The 22,468-nt window shown below is 43.6% G+C and overlaps 1 protein-coding gene across 2 annotated transcripts in view; it reads left to right on the forward strand.

Moving 5' to 3' along the window:
• pphln1 (periphilin 1) overlaps positions 1-22,468 on the forward strand; it is a 38,349-nt gene that overhangs the window by 11,956 nt on the left and 3,925 nt on the right. For both annotated transcript variants that reach the window (XM_017717809.2, XM_017717810.2), the window contains exons 6-10: positions 3,343-3,477; positions 4,161-4,336; positions 7,780-7,815; positions 9,657-9,733; positions 15,912-16,043. In XM_017717809.2, the coding sequence (XP_017573298.1) occupies positions 3,343-3,477; positions 4,161-4,336; positions 7,780-7,815; positions 9,657-9,733; positions 15,912-16,043 (556 nt within the window). The remainder of the gene's footprint in view (positions 1-3,342; positions 3,478-4,160; positions 4,337-7,779; positions 7,816-9,656; positions 9,734-15,911; positions 16,044-22,468) is intronic.

Below are 22,468 nucleotides of genomic sequence, written 5' to 3' on the forward strand. Positions count from 1 at the left end.
GTGTAAGTGATTGTGTCTGTCTATCTGCCCTGTGACCCTGCCTTCCGCCCAATAACCGCTGGGATAGGCTCCAGCACCCATACCCCCCCACCCCCCCACAAACCTGAGGGAGAAGCGGCTTAGAAAATGGATGGATGGATGGATGATTATATTTTCCCCAGCTAATAAATAGAAATTGTGCTCTGAAATCTGCAGTAACATGCCTCTCTTAGAAGAGCATGGAGGGAATAAAGTGCTTGCAGTCGAGGTTCACTGGTTGTCAGGATCAGCAGCGGGTCAGAAAAGCCCTTCTGAGGGAAGAACAACATCGTTTTGTGTCACTGAGGTGCACAGCTGAAAAACGAAGCCATTAGTCGGTTGTCCTGTCGAGTGTTGCACATGCTTGCAGTAGCTCAGCAGGAATATTGAAGAACCACGTTCTGCCACCGGGTGGCACTGGAGTCACCAGAAGAAGCTGTGGACTTGGGAATGAATCTCCTAATGCACGCGGTCTGTTAATCATTTTAGTCATGCTGTAGGCGATCTTTGCTGTGGGCCGCCTGCATACTAATCCTTATTTGCCCTTCATTCTTATAAAAATAAGTGCTTAGTTTAAGTCTGTGTGTTTTGCACACTGTTGGGGGCGTGCAATTCTTGCTATAAACCTTCAACACTGTCTCATATTTGGCTCAGTGATTATTACCTCTTGGTTGCTCATTGCAGTTTTAGAACTGAAGGTTTTTTTTTGAAAGGCTTTTTTTTTCTAGGCATAATATTGGCAGTAAAGACAGACATGTGGTAATTTGCTCTGTCGGTCTGGGGCAGACGGGGTCATGTACACTTCAAACAAAAATCAGGGTCATTAAAGTTTTGTGAGGTCACTATGAGTGGCCTTTTTTTGTCGTTTGTGTGTGCGTGTGCAAAAGAGATGGCTAAGAGTTCATGCCGAGGTCATCCAGACCAGGTGCCTTTAATTCGTTCCCCACCCCTGTACCCCACCCCTGTACCCCAGACCTGTACGGTGGGTCGTATAAGCGGCACGACCAGAGGGAGCAAACAGGGAAAGCAGGCCGAGGGCAGTGTAAACTCTGGCCTTTATTGCGCCTTGCGCAGATGTGCGTTAATGAAGGACGTGGACGCGGGCTCCTCAGCGCTGTTTTTACGAGGCCGTGGCTCTTTGTGTGGCTTAAACCAAACTGGAGTTTACAGGCAGGATGTGTAGCCTCTGGCGTGACTAACACAAACACGCTAAGTCTTAAATGAGGTGGGTTGCTCCCGCAGTGTGGGGGGATAAAAAATCCTTTCCATTAACGTTCTCGTTACAAGGCAGTGGTCACCAGAGATGAGTGATCCTGATACCTTCTAACAGTCTCGGACCGATACCAGCAGAAAATGCTGGAATAATGTAAATACTAATGGTTTCAAGTGTCATTTGCGCATGTCAGGACATTTCTGCATTGAAAGGCTTGTGGTGAGGTCAGATCATCACTCTACAGAGAGTAAATAAGTGAAGTAAGATATATAAATAAAAAAAAAAAAGATATGTTAAATATACACAAAATATAGACACTATATACACAAGACATATAGACAGTATACGTTTAAAGTGATTTGAGTGACTCTGTGCTGTTGTTCTTTGAAGTGGCTTAGTGTTAAGGTGTTATTGTCCATAGCAGAGATATGATACAGTAATAATGCTGATAAGTAACTGACTGAAACCCACAGCTTCACAGCTTAATAGACTGCTCCAAAACAGGTCAGGTGATATCGGTGACCTCTATGCTTAGCCTTAAAGGACCCATAGTTTTAAGTGAACGAACGTTGACACGTTTTTCCAGACTGGGCTGATATGAACTGATAACTGTCAATCAACCACAGTGCCTCAGTATTCTGGCTGAAGATTCCCGTTTTGCATATTGTCTGTGAAGAGTGAGTGGAGTTAAGTTTGAGAGTGAACACTTACGGCCTCTTCCGCAGGAGCGAGGCGTGAAAGGGAGGTGTGAAAGTAAACCTGGAGGTTTCTCTTTATGGGCTGAGCTTGAGCAGCTCACTTGCTCTGTGCTTACGCTTCCTTTTGAAGATTTGTTACAACGTCTGGTGTGTTCCCCGTGTCAGGGGTTTGACTAGAAGAAAATCCATCAAACTGTCTCCCTGCTGGGAGGTAGAAGATACACGTGGCCTTCCCTCCGTCCTGTCTAATGGTCCTTAAGTACAGCAGCCTGCACCATTGACCCCTTAAGGAAAGGGGCATGAGGTCTCTAAACAAGCTGTGTGAAGGAGACTATTGAAGGGGCCCATTTAGCCCCCTCTTAACTTGTGAGAAATACAGGACAAGAGGCCAGTTTGTTATTTCTGTGATTTGGCTTGGTAGGAGATTCTGAAAGAACACAGTAACAGGACAGTTTAATGTGCTGCTGGTTTCATTCCTTGATGTTCTTACTAAAAAAAAAAACAACAAACACTGCAATATATACGGTATACAATATATATCTGTCACTGAGTGGTTAAATTGTGATAGGTAATTGATAGGAATAGGGTGCCGGCAGGATGGAGTGGGTGGAGACTGGTGTCAGGGGTGATGTGTGATAGAAGGATAGCAGCAAGAGTGAAAGGGAAGATCTACAAGACAGCAGTGCGTCCTGCTATGATGTCTGGTTTGGAGACTGTGGCTCTGTCTAAAAGACAGGAGGCTGAGCTGGAGGTGGCGGAGATGAAGATGCTGAGATTTTCGTTGGGAGTGACCAGGCTGGACAAGATTAGAAATGAGCAGATCAGAGGGACGGTGAAGGTGGAGCAGTTTGGAGATAAAGCCAGAGAGGCCAGGTTGAGATGGTTTGGACATGTGTTGAGGAGGAATAGTGGAGATATTGGGCAAAGAATGTTGGAGATGGAGCTGCCGGGTAGAAGGAGAAGAGGTAGACCTCAGAGAAGGTTTATGGATGTAGTGAAGGTGGACATGGAGATGGTTGGTGTGAAAGTAGAGGAGGCAGTGGATAGGGCAAGATGGAGGCAGATGATCCGCTGTGGCGACCCCTAAAGGGAGCAGACGAAAGTCCAGAAAACAAGTTAAAGCAAACTTTCCACTGTAATCAGTCAAGACTTGTTTGGTCTCAGAAGCTTCCTCAGTTCTGTACTGGAGCTGCGAGGTTTAATGTAGCTGATGGAATGGAATATGTGATGGAAGCTTATAGCCACTAATTAGCGTTGCACATGTAATTGAGTAATCTCAATAATGTGACCTCTGAGACTGGACAAAAGTATGTTGACTGACCGGCTACATTTGGAGTGAGAGAAAAATGGTGTAATGTGATTTTTATTTTACCTGTGATTTTTAAGCTTTTGCTTTTCTCCTCCCTCTTACAGAGGCAGTAGTCGAGTGGGTCCCCCTCCCAGCGCTCGAGTCCAGGGCTCTTACCCTGCTCCCAGATCCCTGTCAGCTCTGGGTCCTGACCAAGGAGATGACACACTAATACAGGCCATTATGAACCTGGACCGTGGGTATGTAGATGACCCATGTCAGACGTGCGTTATACACTTCAGTATATTGTTTGTATGGTTTTTTTTAATGGTCCCGAGCAGCGTATTATAAAATGTTAATACCATGTTTATCCCATGATATTGCCCAGGACCACATTTTGGGACACAATAAGTGCAGTGTTCAGGGACCCTGAACGCACTGAGTGAAAGAGACTGCAATGCATACAGCATTCTTTGCCATCTAGATTATTCCACCCCAACTCACTCCGGGGCTGGAAAGTCCTGGGTTTCCATTGAAAACTTCAAATGTGTTGCCCATGTCAAGATTTGAGTCTTAAATAATGAGTTTAACAGCTCACGCAGTGCTGGTGTCTGACTGGACTGGGCTGCAGTTTTAAAGTCATTGCGTGTGAGAAATCCTGACTCATTTTTCTTCTGTGCTGTGATGTGTTTCTTACTGTTATATGGGAGTGGAAAGGGCAGGTGAGACATGTGATTGGTTGGTAATATTTTGCCTGCCTGTAATTTTCTTTTTTTTTTTCCGGAAAATTTAGTTCTAGCATCTAGTATTCCCACTTACCCATTTAACTTATGAACCTCTCATTTCTGTAGGCAGTTAGTGGTGTATTTATATTGTTTTAGGTGCAGTTCAATCCTGCCAAGTATTGGATTTTTATCTGTCTGTCTCTGTGTCTCATCTGCAGGGAGGAGAGAGAAGGTCTACGCCGTAAAGCACCCTTTCCCCCAGTGCGGGACCGCTCCCCTGTCAGGCGGGATGTCCCCCCTTCCCCTCACAGCCGCTCTGGATCCAGCATCAGCAGCCGTAGCTACTCCCCCGACAGGGGCAAGACCCACCAGTACCAGCCTCCTCAGGGAAAAAGTAGGATCTGACTCCTCTTCCTGCTCTTATAGATGGATCTAAAGAGTATCCTGCCATTCCTGGTGATGAGGTGGTGGTTTAGTTGTATGTACAGTTGGTGTTAATCCCTTCTTGGTAGCTGTAGAGCAGCTCATAGCAGCCTTGTGAGAAAACATGTAGAATCTCATGCCATTACAGTTTTTCTTAGGCTGGTGTTTCATAAAAAGACAAACGGGACACTTCCGACTAGCGGGGGAATTTTCTGACTTTGTTAGCAGCTTGTGTTTATCAGATGTGCTCACGATGAGAGTGCCTGTTTCTGCCAGTGGAATCCCCCGCCACACCACTGTCTTCAGTACTGATTTGATTGTAGTCTACACACGACTGACGGATCAGGGTCGGGAGTCCAGTGCGCCTTGGTGATTTCCCTGCTCTAACACATCAGCTAAAGCAGGCAATTAACCAAGGAACACTGATCAAGGGTGCATAAGCAGGAAAATCACCAAACTGTGGGGTTCCACAGTGTTCCCGGCCTCCGGGACTGGAGTCCCCACTCCTACTGTAGATATACTGTGAACCATTAAGTACAGGGTTGGACATTTATATGGATACACCCAAATAAAACGGGAATTGTTGGTGATATTCACTTCCTGTTTGTGGCACTTTAGTTTATGGGAGGGGGAAAACTTTTCAAGATGGGTGGTGACCATGGCGGCCGTTTTGGATCCAACTTTAGTTTTTTCGATGGGAAGAGGGTCGTGTGACTCATCAGACTTACTGAGAATTTCACAAGAGAAACAGCGGTGTGCTTGGTTTTAATGTCACTTTATTCTTTCATGAGTTATTTACACGTTTCTGACCACATAAAACGTGTTCAGAGTGCTGCCCATTGTGTTGGATTGTCAACGCAGCCTTCTTCTCCCACTCTTCACACACTGATAGCAGAAGGAATGCCAGCACAGGCTTCCAGTACATCTCATATCTTCACAGCACAGACAACTGCCTTCAGATGACCCCAAAGATAAAGGTCTAAGGGGGTCAGATCGGGAGACCTTGGGGACCATTCAACTGGCCCACGACGACCAATCTACTTTGGAAGCTGGCACGTTCCCTGAGTTTTTCCAGCAAGATGGTGCACCACCACGTTATGGGTGTCAGGTCCGAGCATTCCTAGATGAACAGTTTCCTGGAAAGTGGATTGGTCGTCGTGGGCCAGTTGAATAGCCACAAACCACATACAAAATATAGCAAAACTGGACGGCAGCGACTTTTCTTTTTGGAGCACTTTTTGCTGTTTTTCCTGGCTGAGGGGGGGTGTGTGTGTGTGTGGGGGGGCTTGATTTACAGACCTGTTCATTGTTCACCTGTGAAAAAGATATTTGCCGGACTGACTCAATGGAGCGGAATGAAAGCGAAGGCTGTTTTATTTTTGTTCAGACCTGCTCATCAGTGTTTGAGTATGTTGTGCTCCTGCTGTTTGCAGGTATGGATTTTCCTCATAGCCATCCAGTCTTTCCGAAGGAGAGTGCTCAGTGGTGGGGATTTCCCTGCACTCAGACCAAAGACTGTGCAGGGGGTCAGTGTGTGGTGCACTTTGCTGTGTTGCATTGGACCTGATGAAGCATCATAACCTGGGCTTAAAAAAATCTAACAGGTTTTCAAACCCTAGACTCATTAAGGTTAAACAGGCGTTTGAGGTTTTGCAGCGGAACAGACGGAGTTGGTTGGGCTCCAAACGATGTTGCACCACCGTAAATAGCAGCACATGCCTGTGTGATGTCTGGAACTACTGCAACTGAATACATACAGCTGTTAAATATCCTTCATGCTTTGATGAAAGATGCAGAAAGGTATTTTTGCAGCCCATTGAAATGTAGAAATATCACATTTTCAATTGAGGAAAGTCGAGCCTTGAAGAGATGAGACGACCGAATCCAAAGCGCTTAAATTGCACCTGTGATGTTTTTTCCCTTTTGTGTGTAAAATAAAGAATAACACAAGCAAGACACTCAGCTTTCCATATGGTTCTATATGCTAGGGATGGACTCGTTTACCCCTCCTAAACCTAAAAGCTGTGGTTTGATTTGCTTGGTTTTAGTTGTTTCAGGGCATTCAGACCATTTTATCATGCAAGCCATGTTTTTTTTTTGCTATTTATTAGCAAACATCTCTAAATCTAAATGTGCGGGGTAAGATTAGGGCTGGGCGATATGACCGTATATGTCGTTATTGTGATAAATTTCACCACAATGCAGTTCAGTATGCTTTTCTGAACATATCGTGGATGTTGTCAGTGCGTGTAGAACACCGACCAACTGCATGTTTCATCATAAATAGAGTAAAATTACGCCCGTTTAGCTGAATTTAGGACAACCCCGTATGCCAGATACTGAATAAAATTCTTTTTTTCTCTGTTCTTTGTGTTATTGACCCACAAAGGTCTTTGCTTTTTTGCTTTATTTTGCCGTTATTCTTAGGCAATATTTATATAAATCATTTTTATCAATTACATATCATTAGGGGGCAGTCGTGGGCTGGAGGTTAGGGATCTGGCCCTGTGACCGGAAGGTTGCCGGTTCGATCCCCAGCGCCGACAGTCCATGACTGAGGTGTCCTTGAGCAAGATGCCTAACCCCCAATTGCTCCCCGGGCGCCGTGGAGGGCGCTGCCCACCGCTCCGGGCAAGTGTGCTCACTGCCCCCTAGTGTGTGTGTTCACTAGTGTGTATGTGGTGTTTCACTTGCATGGATGGGTTAAATGCGGAGATGGAATTTCCCCGGTTGTGGGATCAAAACAGTATCACTTAATCTTAATCTTAATCTTACATAACAGTCCAAATTACTTCAAACCCAGAGACCCCCCCTCTCCTACCCACACACCATTTTAGGCTAATGCCTCCTAGTCAAATTCTCTTGTATTACAACTCTTCTTAAGTAGTCCCAAAGCAAAAGCCAGCTGGGGTCCAGGCGCTCGGTTTCATTTTTGGGGGCAGTAATTGAGTTCTCCTGGTCCGCTACCTCTCTTACACCATCACAGTGCATGACCGCTTTCTCAGTGATACTAAGCTCCATTGTTGACAGTAGATCTGCATGACTGACGTCAATGATTGGGCTGTTTTTAATATGAGTGCTGTGTTTCTTGAGTGCTCTTACCCAGAAAAGAAGAATCGAACAACAGTTGGCTGTAACCTCAGTTTCCCCTTTCAGAAGGAGCATTTATAAAATTCCTTTGTTCCTTACTTGATATGAATCCCTGCTCACGGACAGTCAAGAGTGATCAATATTGTGCATGCCAGTGTTGGGGTCACAGGAACAATCCAGAGCATGGCTTGGATGTTGTGATCACTGTAAGAGTACATCAGGAATGCATCATGCTAAAATCTTTGGAAACTTTATTTTTATTTTATTTTATTTATTTTTTGATCAAGGAGACACAAACAGTTGATTTTCTTGTGTTTCTTTTAGGGTTTGAAGAGCCGTATGGCCCGAGCAGAAGTGCTGGTAAGTGCCGCATGTCCTAGCAGTGATTGGTTTATAATGTTTGGGGGAAAATTACACGTCTAAGACTAATTCTGATGCCAGTATAATGGCATCATTTAGTGCCGGTTATGTGAAAGTTTAACGTCTAATATTGAATTAGTGCATCCAAATCAACACTCACATGAACATGCACACTTTTCCTTTGGAGACGTTCCGTGTATCTGAAAGGTCACACATCAGTCACAGTAACCAGAGAGAGAGCGTTACTAATCGGCCATTTGTTTGGTCAAGGATTGTAGAAATTATTGTGTTAAGGAGTCAAATATAGAATCTAATTACAGTACCTGCTGTTGTTGCTTCTTAGTTGTTGTGGGTGCTACATTATGGCAGCCAGGGCCATTTTCATTTCACTCCTGACTTTAAAATAAAAGTGTGTATAATTTTGTTGCGTCTACATCAGTGGGATGATTGTTGCCTCACATTTTAAGATGAACACTGATACTTTCAATGATGCGCTTTCAAGGGTGCCTATTGCTAGATACAGTGAATGTAGGCCATAGACCAGTTCAAGTCGTGGGCTGGAGGTTTGGGAACTGGCCCTGTGACCGGAAGGTCGCCGGTTCGATCCCCAGAGCCGACAGCACGTGACTGAGGTGTCCTTGAGCAAGACACCTAACCCCCAATTGCTCACCAGGCACCGTGGATAGGGCTGCCCACCGCTCCGGGCAAGTGTGCTCACTGCCCCCTAGTGTGTGTGTGTTCACTAGTGTGTATGTGGTGTTTCACTTCACGGATGGGTTAAATGCAGAGGTGGAATTTCCCCGTTTGTGGGATCAAAAAGTATCACTTAACTGCAGAAAACCTAACCCTAACTCTAACCCCCCCCCAAAAAAAAAATTCAAGATTCAAGAGTTTTATTGTCGTGTGTACAGCAGAGCAGGCAGCTGCACTGTACAATGAAATTCTTACTTTGCTGCTCCTCCATTCACCATATATAATCTTAATATAATCTTAATAGAATAAAAAGGGAGATAAGAATAACTCTAAAAACAGTAGTAAAAAGTACAAGTAAAAGTGTACAGTATGTGCAAAGTTGAAATAAAATTAAAGTTACACCTGCGTATGTGCAGATATGTTGAGCAGTGCATCAAGTAACAGATGTAAACAGATGTAAACAGATGTAAACAGTAAACAGTGTTCTGTGCAGTAATAGATGTAAACAGTGTTGTTCTAACAGCAGCAGTGCAGTGCAGGTAAAGTGCAGTTATTCAACTGTTTAATTAAAAAACAAAATAAAAAATGCAGTGCTTTAATTAAATTTACATTTGATTGACATTTCCGTTATATTGACGTACATCCTCTGTCACCAGGTTCTGCGTTTGTGAAATTTCCTGTTTGTTTCTGTGACGAGAGTAACAACAAAAATGTAAAGCATGCGTTTGTTTCTGTAAAACAAGGCTGAAGGATGTTGACCGTGTCCTTTAGACTGATTCTAGATCATAATCTCCTAAATTCTTGAAACGCTCTTCTAAAAGTCTAGTTTGTTAGCTATGGAGTGACTTATGTGCTGAAGCGCCAGGATCCAGGTCTACGTGTGCCTGGAGGACAGTTCTCTGCTCATCACGGAGAGAACCATCTGCTTCTGCGGCCCTCGGGCACAGCAGCATCCGCCTCAACACGTGCAAACGTTTATGGCACCCACTGAGTCAGCGATGACCCTAGACACGGCTGTTCTGGAGGATTTTTGATGCGTGTTCAAACCAAAGCAGCATTGTTAGCGAATGTTATTTCTGCTGTCTCATCCTTTTTTTTTCCTCCTGCATCCCATGTTATTTATTTTCCTTTTCTTTGATCTTGCGTAGACAGGGAAAGAGCCCCAGGGCCCTCGGTGAGCGCGTCCCGGGATGGATCACCGCACAGCTCCGTGTCAGCCTCCAAGGTGAGTGACATCTGGGAAGACGTGACACACATGCGCAGGTTCTTACCAGGACGTCATCGTCCTTCATTTCGGCTCCGTTCACATTAAAGGCCCTATAACATAACAGCGGGCAGACAGTCTCTGACCTCAGATAGATTAGAGTGAGGGACTGAGTGAGGGAGGGAATGACTGAGAGAAGGTGATGGGGAGGGAAGGAATGATTAAGGGAGGCAGTGATGGGAGAAGAGGGAATTAAGGTAGCCTCCACATTCCTGATGAGAGCACTTGTTAATGTATAGCTACAGTGACAACTATTGTCTGATTAAAAGATCATCTATACAAAATTTTCACTTTTATTAAGTCAGTGAATCCCAAAAGTTTGATCAGATACAGCTTAATGGACCACGGTGCCAAAACATAACTGTCTCTAGCGTTCCACGATTGAAGAGTAAGGAGGAAGAATGAAGTGCGATCAAACTGAAACAGGGATAAACACAGGCTGAAAAACTAAAGCGACATACATGAGTCCATTATTAAAGGTGGGAGTTTGAAATTTGAGCCCGACCCAGGTCTGATAAATATTTGAGAAATGATCTCCGAACCCAGCGAAACCTGATGTGAATAAACATGAACTGTTGAGTTCGGACAAATATTTCACCTTGTGTTACCCACTCAGTTTCAGAGATGATCTTTCAAGCTGAAATTCAGGTTTTTGTTTGTAAGCGACACATTTATCATAATTATCTATCCTAGTGTGTCCAGAATTTCCCTGCATGCGTACATTACTGAATAGAAAGGCTTTTTTCAAAATCTTGACCAGTGTCGATCTTATAAGAGTAAGAAACCTGATCTGGGCTCTGTTAATGCCTTTATATAGCACAATACGATGTGTTGTCATTTTTCTGTCATCCTTTTTTTCCCTGCTACTTTAGAGCATAGCCATCTTTAACCTTTTATTCTCCACGGTATATTTTGGTTTGTCCATCTGAATTTACTTGACCATTATCAGATTAACAGAACGTGTGTTTTATGATCTACACATGTTGCTATATGCTTACAATTTGCTGCTGAAAAGGCAAAAATCTTAGAGGCTCTTTGTGTCATTTTATAAAAATAATTTTTAATAAGCAGATCACTGAAGAGACGCCACGGGGCAGTCATGGGATGGAGGTTAGGGAACCAGCCTCATGACCGGAAGGTCGCCGGTTCGATCCCCAGAGCCGACAGCACGTGACTGAGGTGTCCTTGAGCAAGACACCTAACCCCCAACTGCTCCCCGGGCGCTGCGGATTGGGCTGCCCACCGCTCCGGACAAGTGTGCTCACCGCCCCCTAGTGTGTGTGTGTGCTCACGGATGGGTTAAATGCGGAGGTCAAATTTCCCCATTGTGGGACTAATAAGGGTCACTTAATCTTAATCTGTTTATAGATAAAAAATCAAACAAACTTAAGTTCAGCTTCTTTGATTGTAAGGGTTTAAAACTGCATTACCCGTCTATTTGACTGGAAAGAAGACAGTTACAGCTCTCATAGGACACCCACTTTTGAGTGTACCTTATGAAATATGAAAGTTATGAAGAATATGACGAAGTGCGTTTTGGAACCACCGGTGGTCTCAAGGAGTTGAAGAGTTTAATTGAGTCTGCGCTATCCAGAGCTGATCCAGAGCGACTTACAATTTGATCATTATACATAGGTAGGCTAAGGTGGCGTTAGGAGTCTTGCCCAAGGACCCTTATTGGTATAGTGTAGGGTGCTTACCCAGATGGGGGCAAGAACATCCTCAGATGTTCAAGTTTTGACTGAGTTCTCTTTGAATACACTTTCAACGCACTCACAGTCATCAGATTCTTCTGCTTGGGGAAGTGGCCTAAAGAACGACCCATTACAAAATGTTTCTCGGCGTCTTACCTGCACTTACGAATTGAAGGAATCTGCTATTATTTCTGTACCTGAGGACAGTAGGACATTCTGAACAGTTGTTCCTGGCTGTCTATATATAGACTATAAACAGCTGTTGCTTCTGTACTACCTACTTGGCAATGGTCCAAGGGCAGCTATGTGCCTGGGCCTGTATAAACGTGGCCCTCCCCAGTGTCCAGAGGGCTGGACATGTAATGTCTGCATACTGTGCACGCAAATGAAGTCTGACAGACACAAGGCTGGTCCGATGTTTTGATTCATCAAGCGAGGGTTCAGTTCTCCAAACGTTTCCATCAGAGTGGTGTCCAAATCTCCAAATCCTACACCGTGCGGCTTTATGAAGCTGTTCGCTCATGCTTAGGCTTCCTAAATATCTTGGATACATTGTAACGTGTGCTGCCCTGGCACATGAAAGGTTAACCATCCCTGCCATGTTTGCCCTCACTGTAAACCGAGTTCACACTCTAAACGCAGGAGGATTCAAAAGGAGAGCTGAAAGGACAGACAGGCCACCCAGGCCGTATCCATGGTGAGAAAAGAGGGAAAAAGCCATTAACTCAGACTCTTGGCTTTATCATATGATCTTATCAAATGCACAGAGCACTCTGGACCCACTCGAGGGACTTCTCACAACCCCGAGTGAGTTTATTTTCTCCCTGCCTTTAGAAAAAGTTCCTTCTCTGCACTGTAATGGCTGGGAATTAGAAACATATCGTCACTGCTGTGAGTGATGTATTTGTTTTAACCCAAATTTTGCATGTTATTTGACTTTAATTTGAGTTCGGGCTTGAGGTTCTGCGATTCTGGGCCTGCAGAGTTTGCAGTTTCTTTGGTTTTGCAGTTCATCAGTTCCACTTTTCCTTCTAGTTTGTGAACAGTGCCCAAGCTCTTTGTAATCTGTGCCATATAAGCAAAACAAATAGCATTATCTGCAGCCTCCCGAAACACACACACTGTGCGCACTCTCTGATCTTTTGATCTCCCTACATGACCGTGCTCACAGGGCATAACCCATAACCTCCTAGGGAAGATGAAAAGGCTGGGTCCAGTGTAAACTTCTCTAAATTTGCGGCCTTTTAGGTTCAACAAACACACTTGCTTTTTTCAAGATTCATTGTTTGTAGAACAAAGAAGAGATGGACTGAAGCTACTCGACGTTCGCTCACCCACCAGCAAACATACCTCACACCGGCCTTGAGTATCTCTCAAGAATGTGTTGTAATATGATGCTGCAGAATATGTGAGCTTTGAGATTGGGCCAGATTGGACCAGTGGGGGGTTATGTGCTTTTTCATTTACTGGTATTGAATATCCATGTTCATGATTATTTGTCCTCGTCTAACCCTTAGCAGTTGTGGTGATCTGGTACTAACTGTCATTCAAAGCTCATTCTAAGCCTTTAACCGATAACAAATTTGTGTTTGACATTTCATTGATTTTCATTTGATTACTTTTTTATTGTTGGCATTCTGTTTTAAGAAACATGGAAAGTGTATAACTTTTACATATATAGTAAAAGAATAAACCAAAGTATTATTATTATTATTATTATTATTATTATTATTATTATTATTGTTGTAGTGTATATAGATGTCAGAACAAAGTAGTATAAATAGTACAGAACACCTTTTAGTACAGTACCTTTTACAGGAGAAGCAAAAATCCATTCTTTTAATGTCCATGTCTTGAATTTTTCTGTTGGTCTGTTCTTCATGAAATATCGGCACAATATAATAAGCCAATGCCATTTTGAGACCATGTCAAAAATACCAGCTTGGAGATTCAAGGTCTAATTCCCAGACTGTATGTATGTATGACCAAAAGTTTGGTCCCAGGTCAATTAAAAAAGTTTGGTCCCAGGTCAATTTAAAAAAAAAAAAAAAAAAGGGCAGTCGTGAGCTGGAGGTTAGGGAACTGGCCCTGTGACCAGAAGGTCACTGGTTCGATCCCCTGCACCGACAGTCCATGACTGAGGTGTCCTTGAGCAAGACACCTAACCCCCAACTGCTCAGCGGGCGCCGTGGCTAGGGCTGCCCACCGCTCAGTGTGCTCACTGCCCCCTAGTGTGTGTGTTCAGTAGTGTGTATGTGGTGTTTCACTTCACGGATGGGTTAAATGTGGAGGTGGAATTTCCCCATTTGTGAGATTTAAAAAGTGTCACTTAAACTTAATCGTCATATTTTGTTGATTGACTGAAAGTAAGTTAACTCATTATGTACAGAGAAGGTCCTGAGAAAAAGTATTCGCCCCTCTTCTGATTTCTTCCCTTGCAAATTTTTCACATATAAATGTTTCAGGTCATCCAACTCCCAAGATAAAGACATGATTAAACACAAAGTGCTGCTTTGAGCTGATCATCTGACCATTTACTGAAGATAAAGACTTATTTAAGACCTGTATCAGCCATGTGAAAAGGTAATCGCCCCCTAAACCTAATAACTCGTGCCACCCTTGGCAGAAACAGCTGCAGTCGAACATTTGCGATGACTTGCGTTGAGTCTCTTACTTCCCTGTGGAGGAATTGTGGCCAACTCTTCTTCGCCGAATTGTTTTAAGTCGGCTGCGTTGGAGGGTTTTTGAGCACGAGCCGCTCGTTTAATGTCTTGCCACAGCATCTCGGCGGGATTCAAGTCAGGCCACTCCAGCTTATTTATTTTCTTTCGAGCGATTCAGAGGTGGACATGCTTGTGTACTTCAAACCATTATCCTGCTGCATAACCCAGCTGTGCCTGGGTCACGAACTGACAGGCGGACATTCTCCTTCAGAAGTTTCTCATAGAGGTCCATTAGTTATGACAGGTTGTCCATGTTCTGTAGAAGCTAAGCAGCCCCAGACCATGACATGCTTCCACTGTGTTTGACTGTTGGCATGTTGTTCTTATGATGTCTTGGGAAACGTTCCACTTTTGACCAATCAGTCCACAGAATATTATGCCAGAAGTCTTCGAGGTCATCTAGATGTTTTTTGTTCATGCAAAATGTCTTTTCTTTTTTTTATGTTTGATAATGCCTGCTAGTGATAAATAACCTCAGTAAGTTATTAATTCCTGTATTCTGTAGTTTCACATTGTTCAGATCTGAAAGAACGGTAACATTTTATTCAGACAGCCCCCTGTAAATGCTTTGTAATGCTTATCTTGCTTTGAAATTCCTCTCAACGAAATATCTGCTAAACTCCCTTTTATTTGCCCTAAGCGTCACCCTAACCATATCCTTACCCTTAACCCAAAACCTAAACATAAAACCTCACCCTGGCCCTGGTAATCCCACCCCAAAAGAATCCCTAATCATTCCTCTAAATAATCTCCTGGCTGTTTTCTTAGTAACGAGTCCTCGGTAGCGAGCCATAGCCGTGCTGTGTTTCCGCTGTGAAAGATGTAGAACAGTCCGCACACTGAATGCATTACTGCTGTCAGGGTGAATGGAATGAGCGATAATTGGACGGCACATCAGGATGTGTGAGCATTCTCTGTTCCAGCCTTTTTTCTTGCTCATGGTGAACAAAAAAGGCAAATGTGGTCTTATCCCAGCCATGTCAACCCCCCCCCCCCCCCCCCACCCCCCCACCCCGGGTTTGTTTAATGAGCAATGTCCTGGCCTGAAAGAAGAAGCATCTCCAGTGGTCCCTTTTGGCCCTGTTGTTCCACATTGATACTCCTTTATTGTGTAATGCAGCTGCTTTTCCATTACTTCCTTTTAAAGTGTTCTGCTTTGTTTTTTTTGAGCACGATCAGTGATCATCTTGAGCCTTAACTTTAACGGCATCTGGCAGACGCTCTTATCCAGAGCATATTTATACACAGGTAGGCGAATGTGGTGTTAGGAGTCTTGCCCAAGGACTCTTGTTGGTATAGTGAAGGGTGCTTACCCAGGTGGGGGATTGAACCCCAGCCTACAGCATGGAAGACAGAGATGCTACCCAGTATGTTATACCAACCACTTAACTGTGATGATAAACAGTGTTTATTTACATGCAGATATATATATATCCATTAAAACTGTAAGCTGTTCTGGTGGACGTCTCTGATCTGCTCTGAAAATCTGAATATTAGCCCCGAATTTAGCTCCGTGTGGGTGAAATAAATTAAAAAATGCTGATATTTGTAAGCCAACTAAAATGCTGTAGGTTTCATGAAGGGTTCCTATCGACTTGGAAAAGGATTTTCTCCATTATAAAGTTCATATTAATGCGTGTCAATGTGTGCATGTTTAAGAAATGCCAGCATTTGTTGGATCACTGTGAACTATTTAAGCTCAATAGGCTCTGTGTTGCGTAGGAGGAGATACCGGTGACGGAGGGTCCGACCGATGAACCATCGGCTGCTACGGATGAAGGTTCCACTGTTATGGATGACTTCCAAGAGCGGCGATCTCAAGCCATCGCTGCCAAAGCTCGGGAAATCGAGAAGGTTCGTCTCTGCAGTTGGACGTTAAAGGGCCCAAATCCTGCTTTTTTCATGCATTTTTCACTTTTACATGACCGTTTTCCAACCTCTTCCAATGAAACAGGCTTTTTGTAGTTCCCTTAGCATTAATATAAGTAAACGACCTTATGTTGTGATTGCCCCCTGCTTACAAAAAGCACTGCACTCAACGAAAAAAATCTGCGCTGGTGGACCAGATGAAGTGCTGTATGGGCATATTGTTTTTTGTGACATCACAAAAACTTTGAATTCAAAACAGACTACTTGGTGTTCCTTTAAGGAGCGTGTGGAGTGAGTAGTACATTTTAAAGTACAGCATTAAAACATGCATAAAAGCCCGACTCATTTATTTAAAATGTATGTGGTGGGTTTCTGCTTTTTGAACGAGGCACGATACACAACAGCCAATCAGAAGAGAGCTCATTTACATATAAAGGCACAGTAAAATAAATGGGGGTGGGGGTTGGAAAAAAGGTCATGAAAAAAATTCATCACGACCGTTTTTGTTCGATAAAACAACTGAAACCGCAGAAGTGGAACTTGAGAAAAAATGAAAGGAGAAGAAAAATGTAGGATATGGGCCCTTTAACAACTCTTGAGGAAAAAAGTGAGGACAGTTCAGATGTGCGGGATGTGGGGCTTTGACCGCTTTCCCCTTTTTTATCAAACTTTATGATCACATTAGTGTGGATTAGAGCTAAGTGGGGGAGACTAATAGGTTTACTGCGCTAAACTCTGGAGGATGGTGTCCTGTAGGTGTTTTTCTCCAAGCTCCTCTTCCTTTTTCACTTTCCCTCGCCTTTACCGGATTTAGCTCTAATGAATGTCACATGTTGGTGCTTTTGCCTGCACGTTAGCTCCATGCCCGGCCGTTCCAAATGAAATGAAAGAGAAGGGAAGTGAGGGCCGGGGCGGTGACTGTGCGTGCTCAGAATCATTAGAGCTACGCCCATGCCCTCCCTGTAGCTCACTTGTGTGTTATTTTTCCCTCCTGCTCACAGCCACGAGCAAAACTTCAGCCCTCCTGTAGAGCCCCAGTCCTAAACCTGACTTCAGGAGCTGCTGACACTGCAGGAACTCAGCTATTTTAAATCAGATCAGACCTCTTAGAGGAAACTTTGAAAAAAATGTGGTTTAACGTTTAAACACTAAACAGTTCTCTGACAAGTTTGCTCATGGTACAACAAAAACCTAATTTGCTCAGCTGAATGTGGCTCACTTTTGTTCATTTTTATGCATAAATTATTATAATTATAGATTATTAATTATTATAATTATAAATTATATATCCATCCATCCACTTTCTAAGCCGCTTCTCCGTCAGGGTCGCGGGGGGATGCCAGAGCCCATCCCAGCAGTCTTCGGGCGGAAGGCAGGATACACCCTGGACAGGTCGCCAGTCCATCGCAGGGCATATAAATTATATATTATGTCATTATTTTTATACATGAATTATTGAGTTCAGCTGTTTCAGCAACACCCACTGCTCACAGGTGTATAACATCAAGCACATCGTCATGGGATTCCCATAGAGCTTAGTGACTTTAAACATAGTCATAGGACCTTTCACCTTTGTCACATCCGTTTGTGGAATTTTCGCTCTGCTAGATCTGCCACAGTGAAATGTAAGTCCTATTATTATTATTATTATTATTATTATTATTATTATTCCGCAAAAACTCAGAGAGTAGGCCTGCTGAGTACTGAATCACTGCCTGGCAGTCTGATGGATGAATCTGGGTTTGGCAGATGCCAGGAGAACACCTACCAGAATGCATAGTGCCAGCAGTAAAGTTTGGTGGAGGAGGGATAATGGTCTGGGCTGTTGATATTTAGAGTTTGGAACCCTCAGTTCCAGGCATTTTAGATGATTATGTACTTCCAACTTGTGACACAAGTGTGCACAAAGCACGCTCCGTGCGTTTGAATGTGGGATTTCGCGGCACTTCTGATTAATTGTATAGTGTAGGTTTGTTCCGTAGTTCAGTGTGTAAGTGCTTTTCGGGGCTAATCCTGTTATTTCACATTTTGTGTGTGACATTTGACGTGTGTGGCTTTCTAATGTTGCACTGTTTAGCGAGTGGCCACCACATGTTTAGATCGAGCTTTTATCTAGTCTAGCCATCTGAAGACTCTGTGCCACTAGATTTCCTCCCACCCCATGACGATGTTCTTCTGCATCAGTCTTTCTCACCTCCCTCCTGTCACATGTGCCACGTTTTCCCCTTTTTTGCTTCAGTTTAAAGGATGTACAGCTTCAGCTTTCAAATAAGCCCAGAAAGATAAGAAAAGAGAAATTGCTCATTTCTGACAGCAAAGCTTTTCTCCATCTGCACTGCACTGATTGCACAGGTGGGGGCTGTTGTCCAACTACACCCTCTTACTTTCACAATAGCTTCGACATGGTCTTGGACTATAAAATGCCCATCGGGCCATTAAATCAAGAAAAAACGACGTTTTTTTTCAGCAGTTGCTTAGTTTTTGCATCTGATTTAACTTGCAGACATGTTGTTTTGATTTAAAGTGCTGTGCAAAAGTCAGAGACCACCTATAATTCCTTTGCAGGATAAATTCAAGTACAGGTTAATCGTTTTTCAGCGTCAGTAAATAGAGCAGAGCATTTATTTACCAGAAAATTACACAGAAGCCTCGCCAACCAGCTATACGCTTGCCGAAATTTGGCCACCCCTGGCCAGATGACATTTTTGGGAATTTTGAAATGAAGATAAGTAGCACAACCTCCGCTCCAAACTATTTATCAGCAAATATTAAGCCACATTTACATTATATTAAAAAGTAACACCCTCTTTGGCGTATATGACAGCATTAAAACACCTTTTGTAGTCTTTCTGGACTTCTGAACTCCAGCAGCCTCTTTGTTTGATGCACGTTCTTCTTATATTGCTCGTATCATTTTCTCTGTTCCGGCACATTTTTTTCAGGTCATAACGTTGAATTGGCTTCTCGCAGTGGAAGCATGGAAAGAGACACCTGTGTATTTTTTCCAGATCTGAAGCAAGAGTGGAGCTAGATCTTCTCGTTCAAGTGCTGTTTATCTGATGGCGACAGTTTTGGTGGTTTACGAGGTCTTGCTCAATCCCATGTTCTCCATGGATTTTAATCATTTTGTGAACTCCAGTTTTGGAGACCCCCTGTTTTTCCAGTTACCTTCTTACCTCATGCAAGTGGGATATCTTGTATCGATTCTGCTCAGAAAGATCTTTTGAAAATGAATAGCTTGTAACCTGATGTCCATTTTTAGCAGGAATTAATTAAACAAGCATTTTGCACAGTACAGTAGATGAAGCTTCCTCCATTTAAGGAAAAAAGATCAATAGGAAGTAACATTTGTTTTCCTTTTCCAGTACGCGATCATCCAGAAACTGCATCTTAAGCACAAATCTCACAAGTTCTAGTAGAAGGAACAGCCTTACTTGATTGCTGGGATTTTTAAACAAGGTCTATATCTGATTTGAAAATGTCAGAGTCAGTGTTGAGGGGGGGAAAAAGTAGGAAAGCAGAGGAAGCGAGTTCTACACAATTAACCAAAGGCCGCCAAGCCTTTATCTGCTTCCATGCTGCTCCGTGGCATTTACTTTTCGGCTGAATTCCATTCACAGACGCTTAGCAAGGGTCAAATATGTTTTTTATTTTAGTTCACTACTGAAGGGGAATATGAGTCCCTAGCTGCATGTTCCAGAATACCGATTATGAGATGCTATCTTCTTTCCTTTTCGGGAATGCTTATTTAATTTCTCTTTCTTGCACAACGTCCTGTTACTGTGTGCCCATAACATACCCCGGCAGAGAGAATTAACTCCTGAAGCATGGCAGCACGGCAGTTGCCCTCCACCCCATCTGTTGTCCAGATATTGCTCTGATCTGGCTGCTCTGCCCCTGTTGTTTTGAGGAGGATGACTCTGTGTAATCATATAGAGGGTGTGGATTCTTGTCTTGATGAGGCTTTTTATCCATATATGTGTGTGTGTGTGTGTGTGTGTGTGTGCGACGTCTCTGCCTCAGTCCCGCTGACTTCCTTTTACCCTCTTGCCCTGCCTCACTGTCTCTGTGCTATCGACCAAGTAAATTAGAGCACACATGAAAGGCTGCGTAGAAAACAGACATGTAGAGAGCGAATACCTACAGGCAAGTGGAGCTTTCCTGTTTGATTGGGTAACAGGGGTGGGGGGTGGGGGGGTGACGGGAAGTGCGTGAAAGTACAGCGTGCTCTCAGAAGAGTCTTCCCAGCATGCTCAGCATTGTTAGGAGCTTTTCCACTTCAGTCTACATGTTTATGTCTCGGGAGAGTTTGCTTTTAATCTGCTCGGCCCCTTTGAAAAGCTCATTGTTTTGATAATCAGCACCAGAATGGATGCTGCTGCATGTTGATTAAAGCGAACGTACAGTAAACATCGACTGTAAGTCCTGCCGACCTGACTAGTTTATCTCTGTCTGCTTTATGGCTTAGAAAGGTTGGAAATGTGTGCCAGGGCCTGGGACCAGCACCGGGACAAAGATTGGACGTGCCTGACTGGCAATAGGTGTGGATGATATGGCAAAAATACAGTATCATACAATATCATGGAACAAAATATGTGTCATGGTAATTCCTTACATTTTCTACAGGAGCCCTGGAGGATAACATAAATAAAACTACAGGGTGGGCCATTTATATGGATACACCCAAATAAAATGGGAATTGTGTGTGCGTGCGTGTGTGCGTGCGTGTGTGCGTGTGTGTGTGTGCGTGTGTGTGTGCGTGTGTGTGTGCGTGCGCGTGTGTGTGTGTTTGAGGGGGGAGGGGGTGGAGTCATTCAAATGAACTGTCACTCTTATCTTATTATGCAGCTCTTAGTGGAGAAGCCTTGTTTGAGTCTGATTTGCACCATCTGAGCAGTCATAACTCAGGAAATGTTTACTCTATCACTTAACCGGATAGATGGTGTGAGATGAGACCCCTTATTTTTCCTCTTAACTTAGAACTTGGACGTAAACGTAGAGATTTTTCTGACGTAATATTGGAACGTTTCTCTCTGTCCAATTTTCATTAAATTTTCATACAGTGTAAACTTTAAGAAACGAAACAAAAATGGAGATACAAGGTTCTGCTTCAACATTCATCATCCTCATCCACTTACCATATAGGTGCACTTTGTAGTTCTCCAGTTACAGACTGTGGTCTGTAGTAAATCTGTTCCTGCGTGCTTTGTTAGCCTTCCTTTACACTGTTCTTCAATGGTCAGGACCCCCCAGCCCCCTCCAAAGCAGGTATTAGTTGGGTGGTGGATCATTCCTAGCGCTGGAGTGACATGATATTGGTGTGTCAGTATGTGCTGTGCTGGTATGAGTGGATCAGACACAGCAGTGTTGCTGGAGTGAGCTGCAGATGAGCTGCAATGTAAGGGAGGTGGAGTGGACACTGAGCGGTCAGAGTGTTTAAAAACTCTGTGATATGTATATTGTGTAGTGTACCGACTGTTAAGTGCAACTAACACATGATTTCAGGCTTATGTACAGTCATGCATGCTTTGATGAGTGTGAGAGGTTGAGGTTGCTCCAGAACAGCTGGACTGGCTCCACCCACTCGAGAAGCCAGTTTGAATTAGCACTTTCCTCTTGGAGAAGAGGGCTATTCTTCTATGCTGAAGACGTTGTGGTGCTGTAACAGTACCGTTCTTCTCAAATCACCACACAAGCAGCTATTCCCTGAGGGAGCGCAGCGCTGAGCGTCTTGCCTCTTATTTATTGCTCTTTATATTATGGACAGGTTCTGATGCAGCCTTCACAAAGAATTGTTAGGAGATCGTTTGCAGTCTGCATGATGATGCATATATTCATTTCTCCTAATGGTCTGTCTTACAGTGAGTCTGATAGACACACTGACATTCCAGTTTATTTGCATTTTTGGCCACATATTTTTAAAATGAAATGTAGTTATTCAGTAAAACAGTGTGGAGTATTTGAAAGATGTAATGTGTGCATAATGTGTGACTGTTGAGTCTGTTTTATTTGTTACACGGTATTAAATGTAATGTAATCAGTAGTGACAGTCCCAGCAGTCTGCATTCTCTAACATATAATGCGTTCATTTAAAGACCGACATCGGCATCCGCAGAGCTGCGAGAAGCGGCGTCAGCGGTGCTTTGCTTTCTAAACAGATTATGAGGACCATAGCAACGGTGCATATAGGGTTAACAGGCCGTTAGTCGAGGCTCAATGCATTCCTCCAGAGTGACTCTCTAAGTGTTCCTGCGCTGCCTTGGGCTCCTGAGCTTCCTGTATCTGTCGGAATCATTCAGCTCGCCTCTTCTGGAATGTTCTGATGGACTTGCTCTCAGAATGCTCTACAGGAAAGACTCTGAATTCAACTTAATTACCTATTACAATGCTGTGCACAGCGCCGTGTGTGG

This window comes from Pygocentrus nattereri, chromosome 11 (genome assembly GCF_015220715.1).
Source record: "Pygocentrus nattereri isolate fPygNat1 chromosome 11, fPygNat1.pri, whole genome shotgun sequence".
Classification (NCBI taxonomy): Eukaryota; Metazoa; Chordata; class Actinopteri; order Characiformes; family Serrasalmidae; genus Pygocentrus; species Pygocentrus nattereri.